General features: G+C 37.5%; 1 protein-coding gene across 3 annotated transcripts in view; it reads left to right on the forward strand.

The window, feature by feature from the left end:
- LOC133607584 (serine/threonine-protein kinase PAK 3) overlaps window positions 1-21,996 on the forward strand; it is a 63,425-nt gene that overhangs the window by 33,471 nt on the left and 7,958 nt on the right. For 2 of the 3 annotated variants that reach the window (XM_061962346.1, XM_061962347.2), the window contains exons 2-9: window positions 2,844-3,037; window positions 3,139-3,239; window positions 11,060-11,213; window positions 11,313-11,350; window positions 14,696-14,758; window positions 17,371-17,529; window positions 17,599-17,773; window positions 19,818-19,881. In XM_061962346.1, coding sequence (XP_061818330.1) covers window positions 2,866-3,037; window positions 3,139-3,239; window positions 11,060-11,213; window positions 11,313-11,350; window positions 14,696-14,758; window positions 17,371-17,529; window positions 17,599-17,773; window positions 19,818-19,881 — 926 coding nt within the window. In that variant the 5' untranslated portion in view covers window positions 2,844-2,865. The remainder of the gene's footprint in view (window positions 1-2,843; window positions 3,038-3,138; window positions 3,240-11,059; window positions 11,214-11,312; window positions 11,351-14,695; window positions 14,759-17,370; window positions 17,530-17,598; window positions 17,774-19,817; window positions 19,882-21,996) is intronic. The other variant, XM_061962349.1, reaches the window with a different exon arrangement.

Genomic DNA, 21,996 nt, shown 5'->3' on the forward strand with positions numbered 1-21,996 from the left:
AAGTCATGCACGCTAGTAAGAGTTAGTCACTTTGAAGTGAATGTGTTTAATCAACTGTCCTCCCAGCGATCCAGTAATCTACAGACACATATTTATTGACTTAAAAAGGGAAACATTTAAGTTCTATAAAGTTGCTCTTAAGCAAGATAGCATTGGTTAACAGGTCTATAGTCGCCATCTGATGTTACTCCATTTGCGTGGCATCAAAACACCTTTAATGCACAACCACCTATAATGCTAATTGATTGTATTGATTTATGTTTGATATATCATGAAAAAGGTCTGTACTCTGCACATGAATACCAAACATAAACATTATTACCAGCTGAGTGTAATTGTAATGAATAGAAACACAGCGTTGGATCCGTGTGGTTTTAACAAGATGGTGATATAAAAACTGCATTGCACCTTGCACTTCAAACATAGTTGGACTTGTTTAAGACTTAAAGCAGGTGTTGATACTGCTGTAAGATGTTCATTGATGTTGCTACAACCTCTTATGGTAATATAATGGTTATAAAAATGTTTTTTTTCACATGTAATTTAAACCATTAAACCACATATAATACTGATAGGAGTATGGATGAATACTGGTATGAATAAGAAATATCGATACAATCTTAACAATATACATGCCCAGGGGCGTCACTAGCTTTTAAGGACAGGGTGGGCTTAGCCCCCAGGAGATGCACAGGACGCGAGCGAACGTAGCGCACAAGCACAAAACTTCACAAACGGCTAACAAAGACTTAGAAATTATTCATTGTTATTAGTATTATTTAAAAAATGCACGGGACAAAATGAAATGCTCCCCGGGACGATGGCTTTTAACCATTTTTTTTCTTTTTCTTTTAATGTATTTATTAATTTGACATTTTATATTAAATGTCTTGGTTTTTCCTCCCTCTGAAAATCCTATGAAATGTTTAACAAGCCATTCTATAACAATACAACAGCTATTAATGTAACAATACAATAAAACAAATATATTTAATGTTTTTTTCATTGTTTTAACATTAGACTAATGTATATTACTTTATATAGATTCTACAAGAGTGATGTGGGCATTTTCTATATGAACAAGTCCAAGGCCCGCAGGCAAGGTCGCAGAGAAAATGCGGACTGGATTTTGAGGGATGTGGGCATTTTCTATATGAACAAGTGGAATGGATTGGATACCGACACACTAAAGGGGCTCTCTCCCTTAAAGTACCAATGATTGTCACACACACACACACTAGGTGTGGTGAAATGTGTCCTCTGCATTTGACCCATCCCCTTGTTCACCCCCTGGGAGGTGAGGGGAGCAGTGGGCAGCAGCGGTGCCGCGCCCAGGAATAATTTTTGGTGATTTACGCTATGAAGTGAGGGGAAACTGAGTGAATAATGACAGGTTATATGATTGATTTATTTAAACTCATATTCGGGCCACTTTATAATGAATATGTTGGCATGTATTTGTTAACAAAAAATTATATATATATATATATATATATATATATATATATATATATATATATATATATATATATATATATATATATATATAACACCAAATTATTTAGGGGGGCTTAAGAACATTTTAGGGCGGCTTGAGCCCCCCTAAAATAGGCCTAACAACGCCAATGTACATGCCTATGTAAGAGTATCCAAATATTTCCAATAAGACCAGAAAAAGTTGCTGGATATACCGTACACATTAACTTTCTTTTTTTTCTTTTTTTTGGGGGGAAAAATGTCATAATATTTGCTAAATATAATGACAAAGACGCTAAATTGACGTATGGGAAAGACTGCAGTTAAGAATGTTTCCTTGACCGTTACTATTTTTTTTGATAGTCATAGTTTGGAGATGATTTCTATTTACTTACTTCTTATGGAAATAGTTGTTTTGGAAACTGTGTAATATACTGTAAATTGGAGATAGACCTAAAACTTTTGACTGTGTAATTTGTTTTCTGTTTTTAAAAAATGAGGCAACAGAAAGAATAGGGCAGTTATTGTTTGTGTTAGTAATCTGTTTTAATTGGTTTTACCCTTTGAAATTGTTTTTAATCACATTTATTTTATATTGTTTTTAATTGTGTTTAATATTGTTGTGCAGCACTTTGGAAACATTTTGTTGTTTAAATGTGCTATATAAATAAAGTGGATTGGATTGGATTGAATCTTAAATGATCATTTTGTCACAGGCTTATTCACCAGTTCCTTTGGAAAGACAGCCACTTTGTTTAGTGCTGCAGATAGTTGTAGGTCACTATGAAGGCGACTTGTACGCTGTGTCAAGAACTCGAGGTTGGTTTTTGTTTGCTAATGTAGGTCGGCCATGCTGGCCAGCTTTTCTGGGCCAGTCGTGTTGCACATCACATGATGGGCTTGGCCTCAGGGCGAGGCAGCGGAGGAGTCTAACATGCTAGTGGGATGGCCGTGTGCACGGATGTTTGGGAATCCTTAATGGCGGAACTTTGGTACAGGTTGTCAGATGTGGGACATTTTAATGCAATAACAACAAATCAGCTTTGCAGGAGCATCATGGCAAATGCTGCGGCAACAACATTCCTGCTGTTAGAAGGCTAAAATAGGCCAAACTACTGCTACAAGGATCTGAATACAGTATGATGGGGCTGACATGACAGTCACATTACCCCAATTGTGCTGCCTCAGAAATCGGTCGAGTAGAGAAGGAACTCCCAAGTGTAGCACGCTGCCGTGAACAGACATTAACACCATTTGGTGTGTGTCACAACATAAGAAACAGGGAAGTTCTGTTGATCTTTTGAGATGACTCCTCTCCACGATACACTATATGTTATGCCAAAAACCTTTCTCTGTCTCTCTTCCAGGACATTGTGAGTGCTACTAAAGATGTCTGATAGTGTCGATATTGAAGAGAAACCACCAGCCCCTCCCTTGAGAATGAACAGTAGTTCCCGAGACTCTTCATCAGTGAATCCTGCCTCTAAACCGCTTCCAATGGCTCCCGAAGAGAAAATCAAGAAGGTGCGCCTGCGCTCCATCTTCCCTGGAGGAGATAAGAGTGAGTTCCTTGCGGCGCATGTCACCGCTCTTTGCTTCACTTCTACCACAAAATACGTGTAAAATAATTATTAATTGGCTTATGTTCATGATGTTGTTTAGCAAACAAGAAGAAGGAGAAGGAGCGTCCCGAGATATCCCTCCCCTCCGACTTTGAACACACCATCCATGTTGGCTTTGACGCAGTAACAGGAGAATTCACAGTGAGTGTCTTATTTCACTTGAACAAAACAGCAGCTGATGCACATTTCGAAACATCACACTTCCATGAGGAAGTTCCATGAGGTCATCTGAAAAAAGGTTTCAGTTGAGTTCCAGTGCTGTTTTGAAAGCTGCAATCAAATATCTTCTACAGCAGGGGTTCTCAACCTTTTTGACCTCGGGCCCCAACTTTTCCACTACTGAGAGGCCCGGTCCACTGAAATATTACACTGAATTAGTAATCTTACTATTTTTTATTTTTTTACTTTTTTTTTATCTTACTCTTATTTAATAATTATATTTAACCTACTTCCAGTTTAATAGGATAAACCTTGTCAATTGAAATGAACCCTGTGTTAATCACAAATATTGTTATCAAGGCTTAAGTCAGGCTCATTACAAAAATAAATATTAATCAAATGTACTACAAAAGAAGGGACTCACAAAACTGATGAAAAAAGTATTTACATACAATTATGCAGTGCTGAAATACATACATTCTAATTAAAATAATAATAAATAATAATAAAAATATGTTTCTTAAATAAAAATGAAAATACAGCTTCACCACTTCAGTCATATTTTTTGCGCTCTCTCTTAACCAAGTACCACCTCAGAAAACACTTGGCTGTCCAAGTTCCACCATAATGACCAACATTAAAATATGTTATTGTAGTAGGCCTAAATATTCATCAAAAACAAAGCAGAAGTTTTATTTTAACAAGTATATTCAATATTTTTGGCCACTGTAACATTACACACACTTTGAACAGTAACAATGTGTTTGAATATAGGGGAAACAAACACTAAAGTGATTATTTGCTGTACCACTGGATGGAATCCACGTACCACTAGTGGTACACATACCACAGTTTGAGAATCACTGATGTGTGACTTTAGCTCCATACTTCCTGTTGCTTGTAATACTCAAACATGGCAACACTACCTCGAGCAGCTGGAAACTCCAGTGATAACTCACAGCAATGTAGATAAAAATAAGTTTGGTTACATAGAGAAAGGAATGTAAATCTCTTTGTGATGGACGATTCAATTCACATCGCGATACATGGGTTATGATGCGGTTAAAAAAAATATTAATTTATAAAACAGAAAAATTCGATAATATTCAATGTAGTGTATGAATGATTCGATATGATTCGATTCAGTGTATGAATGATTTATTAAGATTCGATACGGTGTATAAATGATTTAATTTTATGGTTAGCATATGTTGATAGACACATTCTTTTTTAAGATACAAAGACCCTAGTGTGTGAATGTGAATGTGAATGTTGTCTATCTGTGTTGGCTCTGTGATAAGGTGGGGACTTGTCCTGGGTGTACCTCGCCTTCCGCCCGAATGCAGCTGGGATAGGCTCCAGCTCCTCCCGCGACCCCAAGAAGGAGAAGCAGTAGAAAATGGATGGATGGATGGATGGATGGATGGATAGAAGAAGAAAAGTATTCATTCTGTGCATACACTCCTCCTCATGTTGGAGGATAAATAGTTAGAACCTTGGCACCAAGCGCTCAGACTAGATCTGTCCAAGATAAGTCTAGGAGCATGAACTGATGTTCTAAGACAACTGATCAGTTGAATACCATGAGAATAACTATAAACTGATGAATGAGAACAGCCTAAGGCGCATTCATTTTCAAATATAAAACAAAAACTAGAGATGTCCGATATTATCGGCCGATAAATGCGTTAAAATGTAATATCGGAAATTATCGGTATCTTTTTTTTAATTATCGGTATGTTTATTTTTTATTTTTTATTAAATCAACATAAAAAACACAAGATACACTTACAATTAGAGCACCAACCCAAAAAAACCTCTCACCCCCATTTACACTCATTTACACTCATTCACACAAAATGGTTGTTTCTTTCTGTTATTAATATTCTGGTTCCTACATTATATATCAACATATCAATACAGTCTGCAAGGGATACAGTCCGTAAGCACACATGATTGGTCCACTAATAGTACTAACCTTTAACAGTTCATTTTACTAATTTTCATTATTACTAGTTTCTATGTAACTGTTTTTACATTGTTTTACTTTCTTTTTTATTCAAAAAAATGTTTTTAATTTATTTATCTTATTTTATTTTATGAATTCTTTTTAAAAGTACCTTATCTTCACCATACCTGGTTGTCCAAATTAGGCGTAAAAATGTGTTAATTCCACGACTGTATATATCGGTTGATATCGGTATCGGTTGATATCGGTATCGGTTGATATCGGTATCGGTAATTAAAGAGTATATCGGAATATCGGATATCGGCAAAAAGCCATTATCGGACATCCCTAACAAAAACACATGACGGCCCATTCATTTTCAAAAAAAACAAAGACACTTTCTATAAATGTTACATGTTTCCAGTATTTTAAATTCTTTAAACAACATATGCGAGAGGGACAAGCGGTAGAAAATGAATGGATGGACGGATGTCCCCAAAAATGTTTTGTGAAGTAAAAAGGCAAACGCATGTAAAATATATTTATTATCCACGAGTCATCTGGGAATCTGTCTAAGCTTCCATTCCTTGGGATGTTGCAATATTGACGGACTGCATAGCATGGAGACGGTCCGCAGTGTTGACGTTACGTATCTTGCAGGTAATTATTTGGCGGGAAGCCGTGACGCTCGTGTTGTTGGAAAGATAAACGGTCTACTAAATGCTAATCTCGCGCGACACCACGTCAATGTATCCACGTTTAGTCTCGTCTCCAGTTACTTAAGTAACGTAACAAGCGCGTGACTCCTTTCACGGTGAACCCTGGCTCTCGTGTTGGGTTAAAGACAAAAACCGTCAACTGATTTCTACTTCGGCACGATAACCAGTTTGTGTGTATCCACTCGTTTAACCTAATGATTCATAGCTAAATCTTATCGATTGAGGGGGTTGTAACCGATGTAGCCGAACTGGCCACTTCTCGAATCGCATCTCCGGTTGCATTGGTTTATCATTAACACTTAAAGGAATCTGCCAGGGCTTTCTAGCCAAATTTCCTATTCAATATAACATTTTCCTTTTCCATTTCTGCTCTCTGTTCGTTCCTGTGACTCAACATCAGACAGAATGCAGCAGCTACAGTATGGGCTGAGGGTCACACAAGACAGATGTTAATGGCGCGATTAAGAGAATAAGTCCGTTAAAGAAAGCTTTTGTTAACTCGTTATTTTTACGTTAAATTTGACCGCCCTAATTAAAACCTATCGACGTGACGTCAGTGCAGGATAGTGGCGCTCTGTGTGGCTTTAGGAACACTCGCTTTGATAGTCTACTTTTTTACAATCAACCTTAAAACTGCTGCGAGGTGAACACAAGTGCTGTCTGTCACCGGTCCAAATTAAAGCTTTGTAAACCCCCCAAAATAAGGACACCACCAACTAGGGCAGCACGATTAATCGACATCAAGGTTTTAATTAGTGCAATTACGTAACCGCAAGATACAGAGTTTTTTTTGGGGGGGGGGTTCCGCCGCCTTCACTGGCATTTGAGTGACAGACATGTTCAGAATTGTTCCTTTCTTGCTTCAAACAGGGAGAAAGACGTCTCACTCTGTGCATCGCTATCAGCACATAAGTGCGTTTATTCATTCATTCATTCATTTATTCATTCATTCATTTTTATTTATCTCCTTCATTGATGTGCATCTTTGATTAACAGACAATTATACCACAATTATTCTATTTATCAAACATCAGAATTAACTGACCACGGTGAGCCCTCTTTTCAGTCATTCACAATCTTTGTCTTGGTTGTAGAAGACGCCTATGGCGTCACATTAGTGCCAAAAATCCGAGCGCATAAAAACTGTTATCGCGCGCTGATTCTCCACTTCGTGCGCACGCGCGACACCCTTTTGCGCGCGCGTGGTGCCTTTTTGAGTGTGCGGTGCCTTTCTGCGCGCGCGCCGTCTCAGTCTGTGCGCTGTCATGTTTCGTTTTGGCACTTTGGGGGCGGGTATGCTTAGACGGCCCCTTCTTTTTGATTGGTCAGGCGAAAAATGCTCAGAGCCAATCAGAAGTATAGCAGGGCGGGTCATCGTCAATATGTATCAAGATTTACGGAGGAAGAAGTGGATAAAAAAATGCTGTGCGCTGATGAAGGTCATTTCATGCCACATAAACACAATACAGGGTAATACAAAATGTGACCCAAATAAATAATAAGACAACAAACACCATAATCACATCTTTCAGCCAGAACTGGTCCACCAGCAATAACATCCAACCATAACATTATTTTATATTGTCACTTCTTCTTGAACATTTGTTTTCTAATTTATGGAATTTCTTTTGATTCAGCCATAAAATTAATGAAATAATCTTTGAATTTTGTTTTTAAAATGTTAAAAATAGTCTTTTAATAATGCAACTATGTTGCACAATTAAGTCATTTTTTTTTAAAGCGAAAGAGGTAATTTCAACAGGTACAGCATCCTATGTCATATCTACATGTAATAAGATTTGTAACAAGGCAAACCGTTTGTTAATTGGTCGAAAATCGAGCAAGTTATGGTCATTTAATTAGTACATGTACCATTGACATCAATGTAATGATTGAGGCTAGCTGTCCGAGGTAAGATGGCTACAACGTTGCTACGCTGGACAATGATTGGTCATATGAAAAATGCTCAGAGCCAATCAGAAAGGAGGGGCTGTCTAAGCATACCCGCCCCCAAAGTGCCAAAAAGAAACAGACAGCGCGAGGAGAGATGCCAGGAGTACACAGAGAGCGCACAGACCGAGACGGCGCGCGCGCAGAAAGGCACCGCGCGAAGTGGAGAATCAGCGCGCGATAACAGTTTTTATGCGCTTGGATTTTTGGCACTAATGTGATGCCATAGACGCCAGCTTACACACACAAGAAGCGCAGACAGACAGACTCCCTACTCGCGACTCGCCACAAAGTAACAGAAATTTGGAGCAAACAATATGTTTCCAAAGCCAAATGTCCCGTTGTGGTAATATTTCAGCTTCAAATCAGGTGGGCAATATTAGCCCATCAACACAGACGAATAATAATAATAATGGATTAGATTTTATATCGCGCTTTTCTATTATTAGATACTCAAAGCGCTCACAGAGAATGCCGTCATCACGTGATAGCAATAAACAAAATGACAACGTCTGACCTACTTTTTTTAACTGGTTAAAAAAATGCACTTTAAGATGTTCAATATTTGTTTAAGTTACATTTTTGCTCATGGAAATGACACAATTTTGATATGTCTATTTATTTACGATAAAGTTATTTACGTTCCAATTACAGTACAATGGTAAACAATTCTACAGTAATGAGAAATAAAAGTGTATATCCTTTAAATGGTTATTTGCATTTTTTTTTATATATATTATGATTACATTACATTACAAACACTTTATAGTTTTTAATGATGATTTCTTTAGTTTATGAGCATGACGTAGACAAAAGCTCTCAGTCTGTCTTAAAAATGTAAATGATTGCATTTTGTTCTAATGTGTGGCACATTGAGACAAGAATATGTTGATTGACCTTCTAAAAGTAACATGTTGTCCTTCATTTGTTATTTTCGCAGTTTATGCATTTTTATGTATAAAAGATAAAAATCGTAAATTGTATCGAGATTGCAATTTTGGAGAGAAACATGGCAATTACCGGTAGATCTTTTTCTCAAAATCGTGCAGCCCTACCACCAATGGCAATAGTGGTTTAAGGCAGGTGTGTCAAATGTATGGCCTGCAGGGGCATATCAGGCCCACGAACACGTTTAATCTGGCCCACAAGATCAGTTTGCTAAATATAAAAATAAGCTGCATTTTTTTAATGAAAGAAACTGCTGTTGTAAATGTGTCCACTGGATGTCGCAATAGCAATTCAAGTGTAACCTACGTCACACATGACAGGGTTTAAAGATGACGTGTCAGCTGACTTTAAGAGCCCTCTGGATTGGCTGCTGCTACTCCAATCAGCGCAGGTGAAAGCAATCAGCTGCTTCTGTTGTGGCTGCCGGCTGGCAGCATATGGCAGCAGTATCGACGCACAATACCTTTTTTCATTGTAAATTATCCACTCAACGGATAAAATAACGAAAAGGTAAGATGACCATCATCTTTTTGGTTAGAGTTCCATGCAGCGCTTGCAATTGGTTGAATGCATGATGTGCACCCTGAACTCCATTATAAAAATGTGTTCCTACATTTCTTGTGTTTGTTCTGATTTATGTTATGCTTTAATCTACTATGTTCACATTGGTTACGTTTGTAGTCATGTTACCTTGATTTCGACTATGGTGTCATTTTGATAATTGTTTTGTTAAATTATAATTGTATTCATTGAATAATGGTAAATGAATGTGTTGTGGCAGTTGCAGATTTCACCAATGCGGCGGTGAGGAAACCACTCGATTGCTTTTCCAAACGTTTTTAATGGTGAACTGCAAACGTGACAATCTTAAACAGGAATTGCCTAAAGTTGAATGGCTTTGTAAAAACACTGAGATAAAGTCTACATTAATTTTGTTCTTCATGGTGTTTTTGAAACTGCACCAATTCATTCCTCAGAATTTTCAACTAACTTGAAGTATTTTGCTAAGAGGATTATCTATAATATGTACATTTTCAGAATGTGTTTGTTCTATTTTTGGCCAAGTAAGACAAAGAAAACAATCTGAAGTTGTCTTTATTTTTAAGTTTTAATGCCTTGATTTTACCAGTCCAACTCGCGTGGGAATAGATTTTCCTCCATGCCGCCCCTGAGCTAAAATTTGTTTGACATCCTTGGTTTAAGGGAACAGGTTAACAAAAAATATATATATTTGCCAAAATTAGACGTTACATTTTGTAAAAAAAAAAATTGCCATGGGGCCTGAATGAAATAATTGTTGCTCATGGTTGTTAACCACAACTGCCTCGCGCTGGCGTGCAAGCCCGCCATGGAACTGCATTTTAACATTACTCTGTAAGTGGAAACAGTTTGGACATTTTTGATCCGAAAGACCAAAATGCCGAACCCATGATTGATTAAGCAGGTTAAATATGTTTAAATATCAATTTTTCCATTTTCTACCGCTTGTCCCTTTCGGGGTCACGGGGGTGCTGGAGCCTATCTCAGAATATATCACATTTAAATTAGATAGATTTACTATAATCTTACTGTACTTAAACACCGCTAAGGCAAATTATTTTCCTCTTTTAGAGGATTAATAAAGTTAATCTATCTTTCTAGCTATCTACATAAAACGATTAAACATTAGTAGTAAAAATCCCAATAAAACTACCAATAATAAGACTATATCATTTTTAAACACAAAAATAATAACAAATAATTCAGTATTTATTTGACATGCTCTGACCCAGTCATTATAATTTCATGGGGCTGCTTTGCACAATTATACAATGTTTTGGTGGATTAAAAAAGTCTGAAAGTCTAACTTCTTCCATTGCCCAAAGCTATTTAAGCTTTTTTTTCCCCACACATGAATAGATTTGCTTGTAAAGAAAGTAGTCATGCTTATGTGTCAAGATACACTGTAATGATACTTAAAAACTGCAAACTACCGGCACAAAAATAATATTAATGGATAAACACTTTTCTGACAGAAGCCATTACAACTTTATTATTTTTAATTGTAAAGACAACATTTTGATATACATTATAATTCTTGTATAGTATGGTAGCGAATGCAGTATCCATAGAGAGTTGCTGCTGTGTAGATACAGGCAGTATAGACAGTATTTGGACACATTTTATGGCATTTTTAAGTAAAAATTAGAGCTTAAAAGTCCAAACATTTTAAATTTGACCCTTCTGTGGCCTTGCAGGGCATCCCAGAGCAATGGGCGCGCCTCCTACAGACCTCCAACATCACCAAACTGGAGCAGAAGAAGAACCCACAAGCCGTATTGGACGTCCTCAAGTTCTACGACTCCAAAGAGACCGTCAACAACCAGAAGTACATGAGCTTCACCTCAGGAGGTACAGTATATACACTAATACCCCACAATTTATTCTATCTATTCTATCTATTAAGAACCTTTAAAATCTCATTCTAATGAGAGCATATTTCTTTTTCAGACAAGTCCGCACATGGTTACATAGCAGCAAACACTCTGGTGAGTCTTATTTTCTTAGTTCCGCGCTATTTTTGCTTTCTCTTTATTTTGATTGTACAGTTGTAAGACAGTACATTTGTAAGTCGTAAATAAGTAAGTGAAAGACAGTAGGGGCCTGATTTACTAAAGGTTTGCTTTTACTAAAACACGTGCAAACTTGATAGCACACACAAAGCTGATTTACTAAACGTGTGTAAAGTGGATTGCGTTTCTTAAGTTAGCAGAATAATGGGTGCTATCCATTTTGTGTCTCCGTCCTCATTAATATGCAAAATATATGCTTATCATCCAAACTCCCACAATACTGGGAAGAGAAAATGCAAATTCAGCACACGCAATGTGATTTATCAACACTTTATCACTGTTTTAGGAGCTCCATTTTGTGTTTTATTTAGCATGTTTGAAAAGGACGCGCACACTGACACAGTTTTGCACACGGCTGTGAGAAAGACACATGATGGACAGAGAATCCTCCGTCTTACGTGTACGTTTCAACATATTTTGACGGTCAGAAATAAAAAACATTAGACACATCGTTTATTCAGCAACATCATTTTATAATTTCGTGGCTGCTGGGTGACTTAAGGGGCTCATTGTAATTGTTGCGTTTTAGTGTCATTTAATATTTTTTAAATGATGTTTGTTTTTTCACATAGAATACATAATATATATACATATGTACTATATGAAAAACTTTTTTTGAAGTGTGAGCACATAAATGCAGCCTCTCTCCCATGCACCTAAGCGGTAAAACAGAAAAAAAGTGATGTCAATGTAGATGCACTGAGTGAATGCTGCTAAAATACCCATAAAAAGTGGTTCACGTCTCCTGCGTGTTTAAAAACATAGCAAAACGCCACAGGTTGGAGCATGATAACATGAATGTGCAGTAAATGAGAGTGTCTCCGTGGTGATGCCCTATATGGTGCAAGCAAAATCCTCATTTAAATAAGGCGATCTGCACCAATTTTCAATTTCACACAATCTTAGTAGATCACACGGAACACGCCCACTAATAGTACACGTTATTTTATAGATTGCACACGCTGTTTAGTGCGAGGTATTTAGATCTTAGTAAACCAGGCCCTAAGTCTTGATTGGAAGGATGTATTTCTACAACACTGTATAAGTCGGAGAGGTAAGTTTTAAAATTGTTTGCGTTGCTTCCCCTTAATGGACAAAATGTGTACATTCCTCCCAAGAAACCTTTACTGTGCTTTCCCCCCAAGCCATTCCAGTTGCATGTGTGCTCAAACAAGAGCCCGCTGTTAATTTTTTTCAATCTTACTTGAACTAGATTTGTAATACAAACAATTGACGAGCTTCAGTGGAGGCTTGACTGCACTGAGGAGGACTCCCGCTACGCTGACCTCATTCCTGGCTTTGACCAGAGTAATCTATGCTTTTAATGCCTTGCCCTGCACACACGCTCAGCCGGGTGAAGAAATGCAATCCCGAGTCTGGCAGGGGGGCGAGGGGGATTCTCCGCCCCGGGCCAACCGCGCTGGGATCATGCAGGGTTGTTTTTTTTTTTTGCTTGGACAGTGCCAGCGAAGGGCCAGCAGTGAGGCGAAAAGGTTGCGTGTGAGAGAGTATTGGAGGGCGTCTCAGACTGTCCACTGATTCTGAGCCCTGCAGACGGGACTTTGCTATTAACTTGTGCCATCGCCCATCTATGACCTCAGCGTGCCCAGCAGGCAAAACTGTCAGTCAGTCTTGTTTTACTTTGAAAACTTTTCTCTTCTGCTGCGATTTTGTGTTGTCAAGCTCAATACGAATATTTGCACAACTTCAAGTGGAATATATACACAGCAGGAACTTTAGGGATGTCCAATAACATGCAATACAATAACGTTATTTAGTAGAACTGCATCATGTCGTATAAAATACTATGTTCTTAACCTTTTGTGCATGTTTGGTAACGTAATGTCATGCGGTGAGGTGAGGCAGAGCTAATAAAGATAACATCAAATAAGTATTAATATTTTTCCAGTGAATTGTGTCAGAAATGTATTTAAATTGTTTGAGTAAATAGTTCCTTAAAGGGGATCTGCACTTTTTGGGAATTTTGTCTATAATTCACAATCCTTATGAGAGCCAAGAACACATTTGTCTTTTTTTAAAATGCATTCTAACTCTTAAATATAGATAAAAGTCCTCTTACAATGGAGCCAATGGGCGCTGTGATGTCTATTGCGTCTATTTCGACCATAAAACCCAATAAAAACATCTAAAAACCGCCAACAATACTCCATTTACATTTTGTGACCGGAATATTAAGCAAGTAATAACTATATTGTTATTATAAGCGCTAAAGTTAAGGACCTACATTTAGCGGCGCATTGATCCGAGAGAGGCAACTTCCTTATGCTGCTGTATTGACTAATGAGCTGCTTTCTCGCCTTGGAGCTTGTTAAAGTCTATTCTAGATTATAAATCATGCCTCTCACCTTAAAAGTAAAATGATGTGGACATAAACTGAGAAGTTGGCCAACTTTGACAGCCAATTTAGACCCTGTAATGGCGAAAAAGACCTGAAAAGACGCGTGGTTCCACTCCCCTTTTTTCTTCGCAAACATTATGAGTCGTTCTTCATCTAAACAGGAATATATGAACAGTTTTAACCGTCGGCATCCCAGTGAGAGCAGACATTGTACAGTAAGTGATGTTTTATCATGTTTGTTGGCTCTCGTGAAGTCTGCATGAGTAGTAATCACTGATGTTGTTGAAGGAAAAAGCAAACGTGCTGCGTTTTTTAAATTAATGCGCCACCGTGTGAGCGAAATACGTAAATATGACATGTTATGAATGAATGTGCCTGTTACTACATTACGTAGATACTGTACTTACAGTGTCTATAAAAAACCTTGATGATCCTTTTTTTAACCGTTTTATAGGCAGAGCGACTCCCATAGGCACCATTGCCCGCATTTATTTACTAGTTGGTGCATTAAAAAAAACAAAACATGTGTTCTTGTCTTACATAAGGATTGTGAATGATTGGCAACATTTCAAAAAAAAGTGCAGTTCCCCTTGAAGTAAACTTACTAAAATATTATTTTTCTTGTGAAAATGCAAGAAATTGCATGATCACCCTCAGACAGTCATTATGAGTGCAGTTTGTGAATGTATTCATTCGTGCATCCAAGCACAGGTTAAGTGTTAAATCTAAGACCTTCACTTCTATCGCGCGAGCTCTTTATTCAGCCACACGGACCTGATGACCATCCCTTCGTAGTGAAACCCTCCGCCCCAACATTCCTTCCCCTGAAGTCCGCTCACTCTTCAACAATGTGTGGGTTTGTTTTTGAGTAAAATCCTCCCATTTTTAACCTTCACATTCAGAATCGACTGCTGTCATCTGGGCCACCTGTCAGCCTTAGAACCTGCAGCGCATTATTTGACAAGGTAACTCCTCCATACTACTATTCAGCATCTCCAGCGTCAGTTATTGGATCTCAATCACGCCCACTGCAAATACTTTCAAGGGGATATTTTCTTTTTGATTTACTTTACTTTATTCGAGTTATGCATTGAATGATGTCTAATGATGTCATCTCATGGGGGTGATGGTGGTGGCAGAGGGTTGTGATGACTTTCAAACTGCATGTCCGAGCTCATGAAATCTCCCTTGTAACATCATCACCATTGGCAACATAACCGCATGGTAAAGACAAAAAAAACATTTCGCTACCTGCAGGTAGCTAGCCTCTGCACTCTTGACCCAATCCTTCTCCAAATAGGTCACAGACCCGTTAGGAAAGGACCGGGTCTTTCTTTCTTGTTTAATCACCAGAACTAAGCTGCACTGCTTCATTTCTGCATGACAAGACTGGAAGTGGATGTTTCCATTCCATAAGAGGAAGACGATCCAAGGCAAACTGACTTTTGGATGTGGGAAACAAATCCTCAGTGTTAGGCAGACTGAATATGTTGGAAGTTTTCAAATGGTATGGTGCATATCCAGGATGTGTGCCGCTTATCTACGCATTGCACTTCACTGCGATGTTGCAGCATGTTTGCTTCACTACTCAAACATAGAGCAGTGTGTTCCCTCTTTGAAAAGGCATTCTCATCCTTGGTTCTTGGCACACAGAACCCAACCCCTCTTCTCTGATAAAAGCTGTGTATCTTTTCCTATTAACTCTTATTAGCACAACTGTTCCTGACAATTGGTCATTTTCTGACCACATGTTTAAAAACAGGATGTCAGCAACCATCTGACATTCTCATGGGCAACACTTTTAAACGTGTACATACAGTATTTTAAAGCAGTGGTTCTCAACAACCTAATTTTCCGGGCTATAGAACGCACCGGTATTTAAGCCACACTCACCAAATTTGAGAAGAAATAAGTATTTTTTAGCTGCATAAGTTGCAGATATATACAGGTACGAAAGATTTTGTAAATGTTTATTTACATACCTTAATTGTTTCCAAAAAGTGCCTGCAACACGGCAGTAAAATGGCTGATCAAACAAAACAGAAGTTATCACCATGTACCCACTCGCTGCGGAAACTAGCTCTCCAATCAGCTCAACAGACTCAATAACTCCACGGTGACGTTTTGGTGAATTTAGGAAACTCAAATAATATATAAAGAATGCCATTGTAAGTTATTAATACTAACATGTAGCATTTTTGCCAATGCTAACAACACCAGCTGGATTACATTACGATAGCATGTACAATTATGCATGAAAACCCTCCTACAGACATCACACATGGGACAGTTTTGTAAGTGTGAATTGTTTTAGTTATATTGTAAAAACCTTACAGCCGTTGCTTGGAGTGATGAATGAAGAATCCTTTTAAGCAGAGATGCTATTGACGAATACTTCCGGTTCGAGGAACGAAATGGGAAGTACAATTTTAACCTGCAGCACCTACAGTTAGCAAACTCGTCCTAAAAGATGCCGCATAGCACAAACAATAACACTTTTGCAGTGTCTTTGTCTGTGTTCTATGAAAACTGTTTGTTGAACACAAAACAAAATGGCAATTAATGAAGAAAATCCATAAATTAGCTGCATCGTTCTAAAAGCAGCAGGGTTCAAAGCGTAAGAAAAAAGTAGCGTCTTATACTCCGGAAAATACAATAGTTCAGCTGCAAGACCCACCATCACCCCTTAATGACAAGCAGCTACCCAAATTCGACATCACTACATACATAGTAAAACATTTTTAAATCATTTTGATGAATGTTATGTTTATGTTGATTTTAATCATGAAAACAAGATTACACAACAATACAGCACATATTTACAATGTCACACAAAGTTCATCATGTCCAAAACTCCATTTCACAATTATTACGAATACTTTTGTTCGTTACCTGTATTCAATCTGTAACATAAATATACACATAAATAATAATGATAAATCAATTCACTTGAATAACAAGTTATCCAGTTATTGTTTACAAATAATAAAAAAATATGTATCTCATAAAATTTGAAAACTAGCAAAAGGTTAAAATATGTACACTACTGGTTTACGCTGTAATTACAAAATTAACTTCACTAACTTCTTTGTTGTATTTGAACTTCTGAAATCAAACATCTTTTGCACGATATTAATATTGAGATGCGCGACTAAAAAAGGCTCGTAAAGAAACGATGAATTAGATATACGATACAAACTACAGTTGTTCATAGTTTATCGCCCAGACCTACAGTAAATGAGTTCTCATCATTCCCTGTAAAGAACTGTTTAAAAGACTTGACTCGTTTGCGAATGTCACATCTCTACCAGGCAACGATCTGTGACTGTGACCCACTTTTGGCTCGCCACCCACCAGTTGAGAATCACTGCTTTTAGAGTAGTCAGTGTACAGCTTGTGTAAAAGTATAGATTTACCATCCACTGCACACTGACTACTCTAAGTTAGATCCAAGTTTCATTGCTATAATACTGAGAGGTGCATTTACTTTTATGAGATGTGTCACATGTCCTGGTTGAGGTTCCACTGGCTTGCTACTAATAGTGGTATTGCAAAAACACGTGTGTCCATCCTGCAGGGTGCCAAAACATCAACTTCAGAACCCCCCATCGCGCCGCCTGTGTCAGAAGAGGAGGACGAGGAGGAAGAAGAAGAAGAGGAGGAGGAGGAAGATGACGACGACGACGACGATGAACTTCCACCGGTCATTGCGCCTCGACCTGAGCACACCAAATCTGTGAGTTGTAGTGTTTTTCAGCGCAATGTAACATCGTCGTGACTTCCACTCTTACGTATGCTCTTGCAGATCTACACACGCTCAGTTATGGACCCACCCAAGCCTCCCACCCCTGTCCAAGAGGTGGTGACGCCACCCGAGTCGCAGGTCCAGCCCGACAACACATCCAGCACAATGTATCGTAACACGGACCGCCAGAGGAAGAAGTCCAAAATGACAGATGAGGAAATCCTGGAGAGACTCAGTATGTGTCTTTATAGGCATACTTTTTATTCCACAACACCTGTTTTTTTACCCACACTCGCTTGCCACAACATTGGGAAAACACAAGAAAAGTCCAACAGGATCTAATACAATAGTACCTCAACTTACAAGCTTAATTGGTTCTGTGACAGAGCTCTCAACTCAAAACACTTGAATCTGAAATTAACATCTCCCGTTGAAAGGAATTGAAATCAATATAATTGGTGCTTGGCCCCACCTAAAGAGCACAATTTTAACGTGTAACATGCCTTTTAGAAAGATAAACTAACTTTTAGATAATAAATATTGTATAAAAACAATACAATAGAATGTACTACACGCAACAACAGTAGTTTAAAGAAGTAATGTAATAATAATGTACAGCATTTACCTTGGAGAGTGGACTTCTCAATATCTCCTTTGAGCTGCTTCTCCATCCAGCACACCATCAGCAGCTTTTCCATATTTTTATGGGTAAATGTCCGCCAGTTAGATAGCTATAAGTTTTACTATCCTGTTTGGCATCAGACTCATTCTGCTTCAGTACGGTGCAGACTATCAGTGCTCAAATCACACACTCATGTTTTTGATTATTTTGTTCTTTAATTCAATGAAATCAGCCACTTCTTCTTTTTAGCATTGTCCTTTAAACTCACTTTCTTTCATGCCATGTTTGGCAAACAAAGTTATGTTGCTCTCTATAAGCTAATGCTAGCGAGTAAGACCAGATGTTTTGGTCGGATCTTACGGGGTTCACTGTGACATTTGCTACCCCAACTAACGGCGGGGAAGCTTGTAACTCAAAATGTTTTGCTTGCAACTTAAGACATAACATTTAGCTGAGAGACAGCTCTTTTCTCAAAATACTTTAAGTTGAGGTACCACTATATAAGAAATAATCGGCCTCTGCAAACACACACGATACTGCCTATATTCGGAGACTTTAACAATATATTTAAAGTTCAAGATTTATTTTTGAGGATTCCAAACATGTACAGCAGCACATGAAATAACTATATTCTATATCTGACAGTAAGCAGCATAAATACTGTGTACTTTATTTCCTAAAATAACTGTCAGCGGCATGTATTTATTCAGCTGCAGAGAGAAAACATTTATTGGAAGGTGATATCTATTTAAGAGGAGGTCACTACTTAAAATGGCTTATAACTTAGACTTAGACTTAGACTTAGACAAACTTTAATTATCCACAAGGGAAATTGTTCCATACAGTAGGTCAATTACAAAGGATGGAAAGGACAATGCAGGTATAAAATAGACTAAAAATGTACCGTAATAGCAATATGAAATATAACATATATGTAATATTTACATAGTATATGTACAGTATATGATATATACTGATGTATTATATTATATTATATGTTTATATCATATATACAATATATAACAATTACCATGTACAATATTACAGTATATGTAACAGCTGCAGCATAAAATTGAGTATATCCAGCAGAAAATATACATTATAACCAAAGAGAGGTAGCTAACAGAAGGTGTCAGGTAATAGACAGATATCATCTATTGCTGTATGGCGAGTGATTATACAGCTGGATGGAGTGCGGAGTATAACAAATACATATATCAAAAACATTGCTTTATTATTGTGGTTGCAGTGGTGTAAAATTGCAATGCATCATGCTGAGAAGTAAATTTTCTTGGGTGATGCGGAACTGTTATGAACACCAGTCCGTGTGATGCAGTGCCTTTTTAAAGCTGCAAACTACAACCTCATTTTGATGAATGAGTACAGTACTTCCTGTGCAGGGAGGTGTTCCTAATATTGTGAACAGCAAGTGTATGCATATTCACTCATGCTCAATAAGCGATGTATATGAAAGAGTGTTATTTTTATTAATAAACATAAAGTAGCTGCCCTTAAAGGCAAAAGTCTCTGCTCTACAGTAATGTATTTAAAACTCTTGTGCACACACACACACACACACACACACACACACACACACACACATATATATATACAAAACACGCACAATCATTATGCATGTGTTTTGTCTCTGACTCAGGGAGTATCGTGAGTGTCGGGGATCCTAAGAAGAAGTACACGCGCTTTGAGAAAATAGGACAAGGGTAAGTCTGTCGATGAGCGTAAAAGATTGCTATGTGAAACACCAGTTGTTTAGTTTCATGGCTGCTGAGTTTTCAGAAACCTATTGGTAAAAGGACCATTATCTATATTATTTGTAACTTAGCTGGCTAACACAGTCATAAAGAGTCATGCTGCAAATGAAAACTTAAGCACTATACTAAGATTAGTCATGAATATGATGCAACTTCCTATTGCAAAGAGTCAAAGCTGGTATTTATCAGTGTTGTCCACACTTTTTCCACAGAAGGATGTTATCACTGAAGATTCAAACGATATGGTGGAGATTTTTGTAATTGAGTAAAACAGTCTGGAAAAATGCATTTAATAAATATAAATACAAAACATTAGGTCAGCTGTGTGTTTTTGCTGGCAATGTATATTATTATTAGCGACATTTGAATTGGCGCTGCTCTTTTTTGTGTCTAATTTCATTGTATGTCTGCAATGTAACCATCATAACTTAGACACAATATCCCTCTTCAAATCAGACTCAAAACACACCTATTCCTGACTGCTTATTCATTGTAAATCTTATCGATCTTTGTTGTTGTTTTTATCCAATTGATTTTATTGTTTTAATTTTGTACGGTGTCCTTGAGTGCCCAGAAAGGCGCCTTATAAGTGTAAAGAAAAAAATAAATAAAAATTAAAAAAAAGTGCCGCTGCTCTATATTCTAGTGGTACCCTGCTTTTTTTAGGAGCTACAGTACGGTCAAAATCAGGAAAGATCCTCTACGCCCGTGTTTCTTAACCATAGGGCAGCGCGCGCCCCCGAGAAGGCCGCCAAAAGAATATCTGTTTCTCAGCTGTGGTCCGTATACACTTTTCCACCACTTGTGGCAGTAGTGACACTATCACACAAACAAGAAACCTGACCAAAGCTTTGATAATATTTAGAGACTTCCTTTATTGTCATTCAAATTTCAACTTTACAGTACAGATAAGAACGAAATTTTGTTGCATTAGCTCATTGTAGTGCAGGATAAAAGTTGCATTTACAAAAGAAGGTGCAGATATAAATAGATTACTGTACAGATAAATAAATTGCACTTTTGCATATGCATGCACGTTTACAGATGTATGTTATGTTGTCTTAATAGTCCATTTGTTATTAACACATGCTTTCATATCATTTGACAAGGTTTACCCTGTTAAACTGTAAGTAGTTTGGAAATAATTATTGCACACGATTAAGATCAAGAGTAAGATTACTAATTCTGTGTTAATATGAAATGGAAAAGTTCAGTTCAGTTCAGTTTCAGTTTATTTCGAACATGCATACAATACAATGTGATGCATCACACAATTGCAGTTGTTTCATTACAGCATGTCCGAAAAGGAGTAGGAAGAAGCAGAGCTTATTTAATCCTACCACTTTTTCATACCATAGCAATTTTATCCAATTTCCTTGTTCTCTGTAACAGAACAGTGAACAAATAAATGATAAATAAATATTTTACTATAGTAAACATACACATATTAAATACATAAATAATCTTTGTCTCAATAAAAAAAGGAAAAGAAAGGGTTCAAGACATTCATCATAATTATTGTTCTGTGTACTTTGTGAACACTCCAGTCTCTTAAACTGAATCATATTGGTGCTTTGTTTGATTTCTTTGGTTAATCCGTTCCATAATTTAATTCCACATACAGCTATACTAAAGGTTTTAAGTGTTGTGCGAGCATACAAATGTTTTAAATTAGTTTTTCCTCTTAAGGTTATATTTCTCCTCTTTTGTTGAGAAGAATAGTTGTACATTCTTGGGTAGCAGGTTATAGTTTGCTTTATACATAATTGTAGCTGTTTGCAAACGCACCAAGTCAATGAATTTCAATATTTGTGATTCAATAAATAAAGGGTTTGTATGTTTTCTATAAAGTTGGGCCCTGAAGTGAATAAGATTAAGAACAGGACACACGACAGGAGCACTGTGCTGTATATTTCAATCATAGTCATTCAGGGTCCTATATTCCCATGTGCTTAAGTGGAAAAAAGGTGTGCAACTACACGGATTCTGGCTGGGCCGCATTCTCCTACTCCACTCAAGTCTGTCACTACTCGTGTTCATTCAAGATGCACACTTTGGGTGGAG

The sequence above is a fragment of the Nerophis lumbriciformis genome, linkage group LG09 (genome assembly GCF_033978685.3).
Source record: "Nerophis lumbriciformis linkage group LG09, RoL_Nlum_v2.1, whole genome shotgun sequence".
Lineage (NCBI taxonomy): Eukaryota > Metazoa > Chordata > Actinopteri > Syngnathiformes > Syngnathidae > Nerophis > Nerophis lumbriciformis.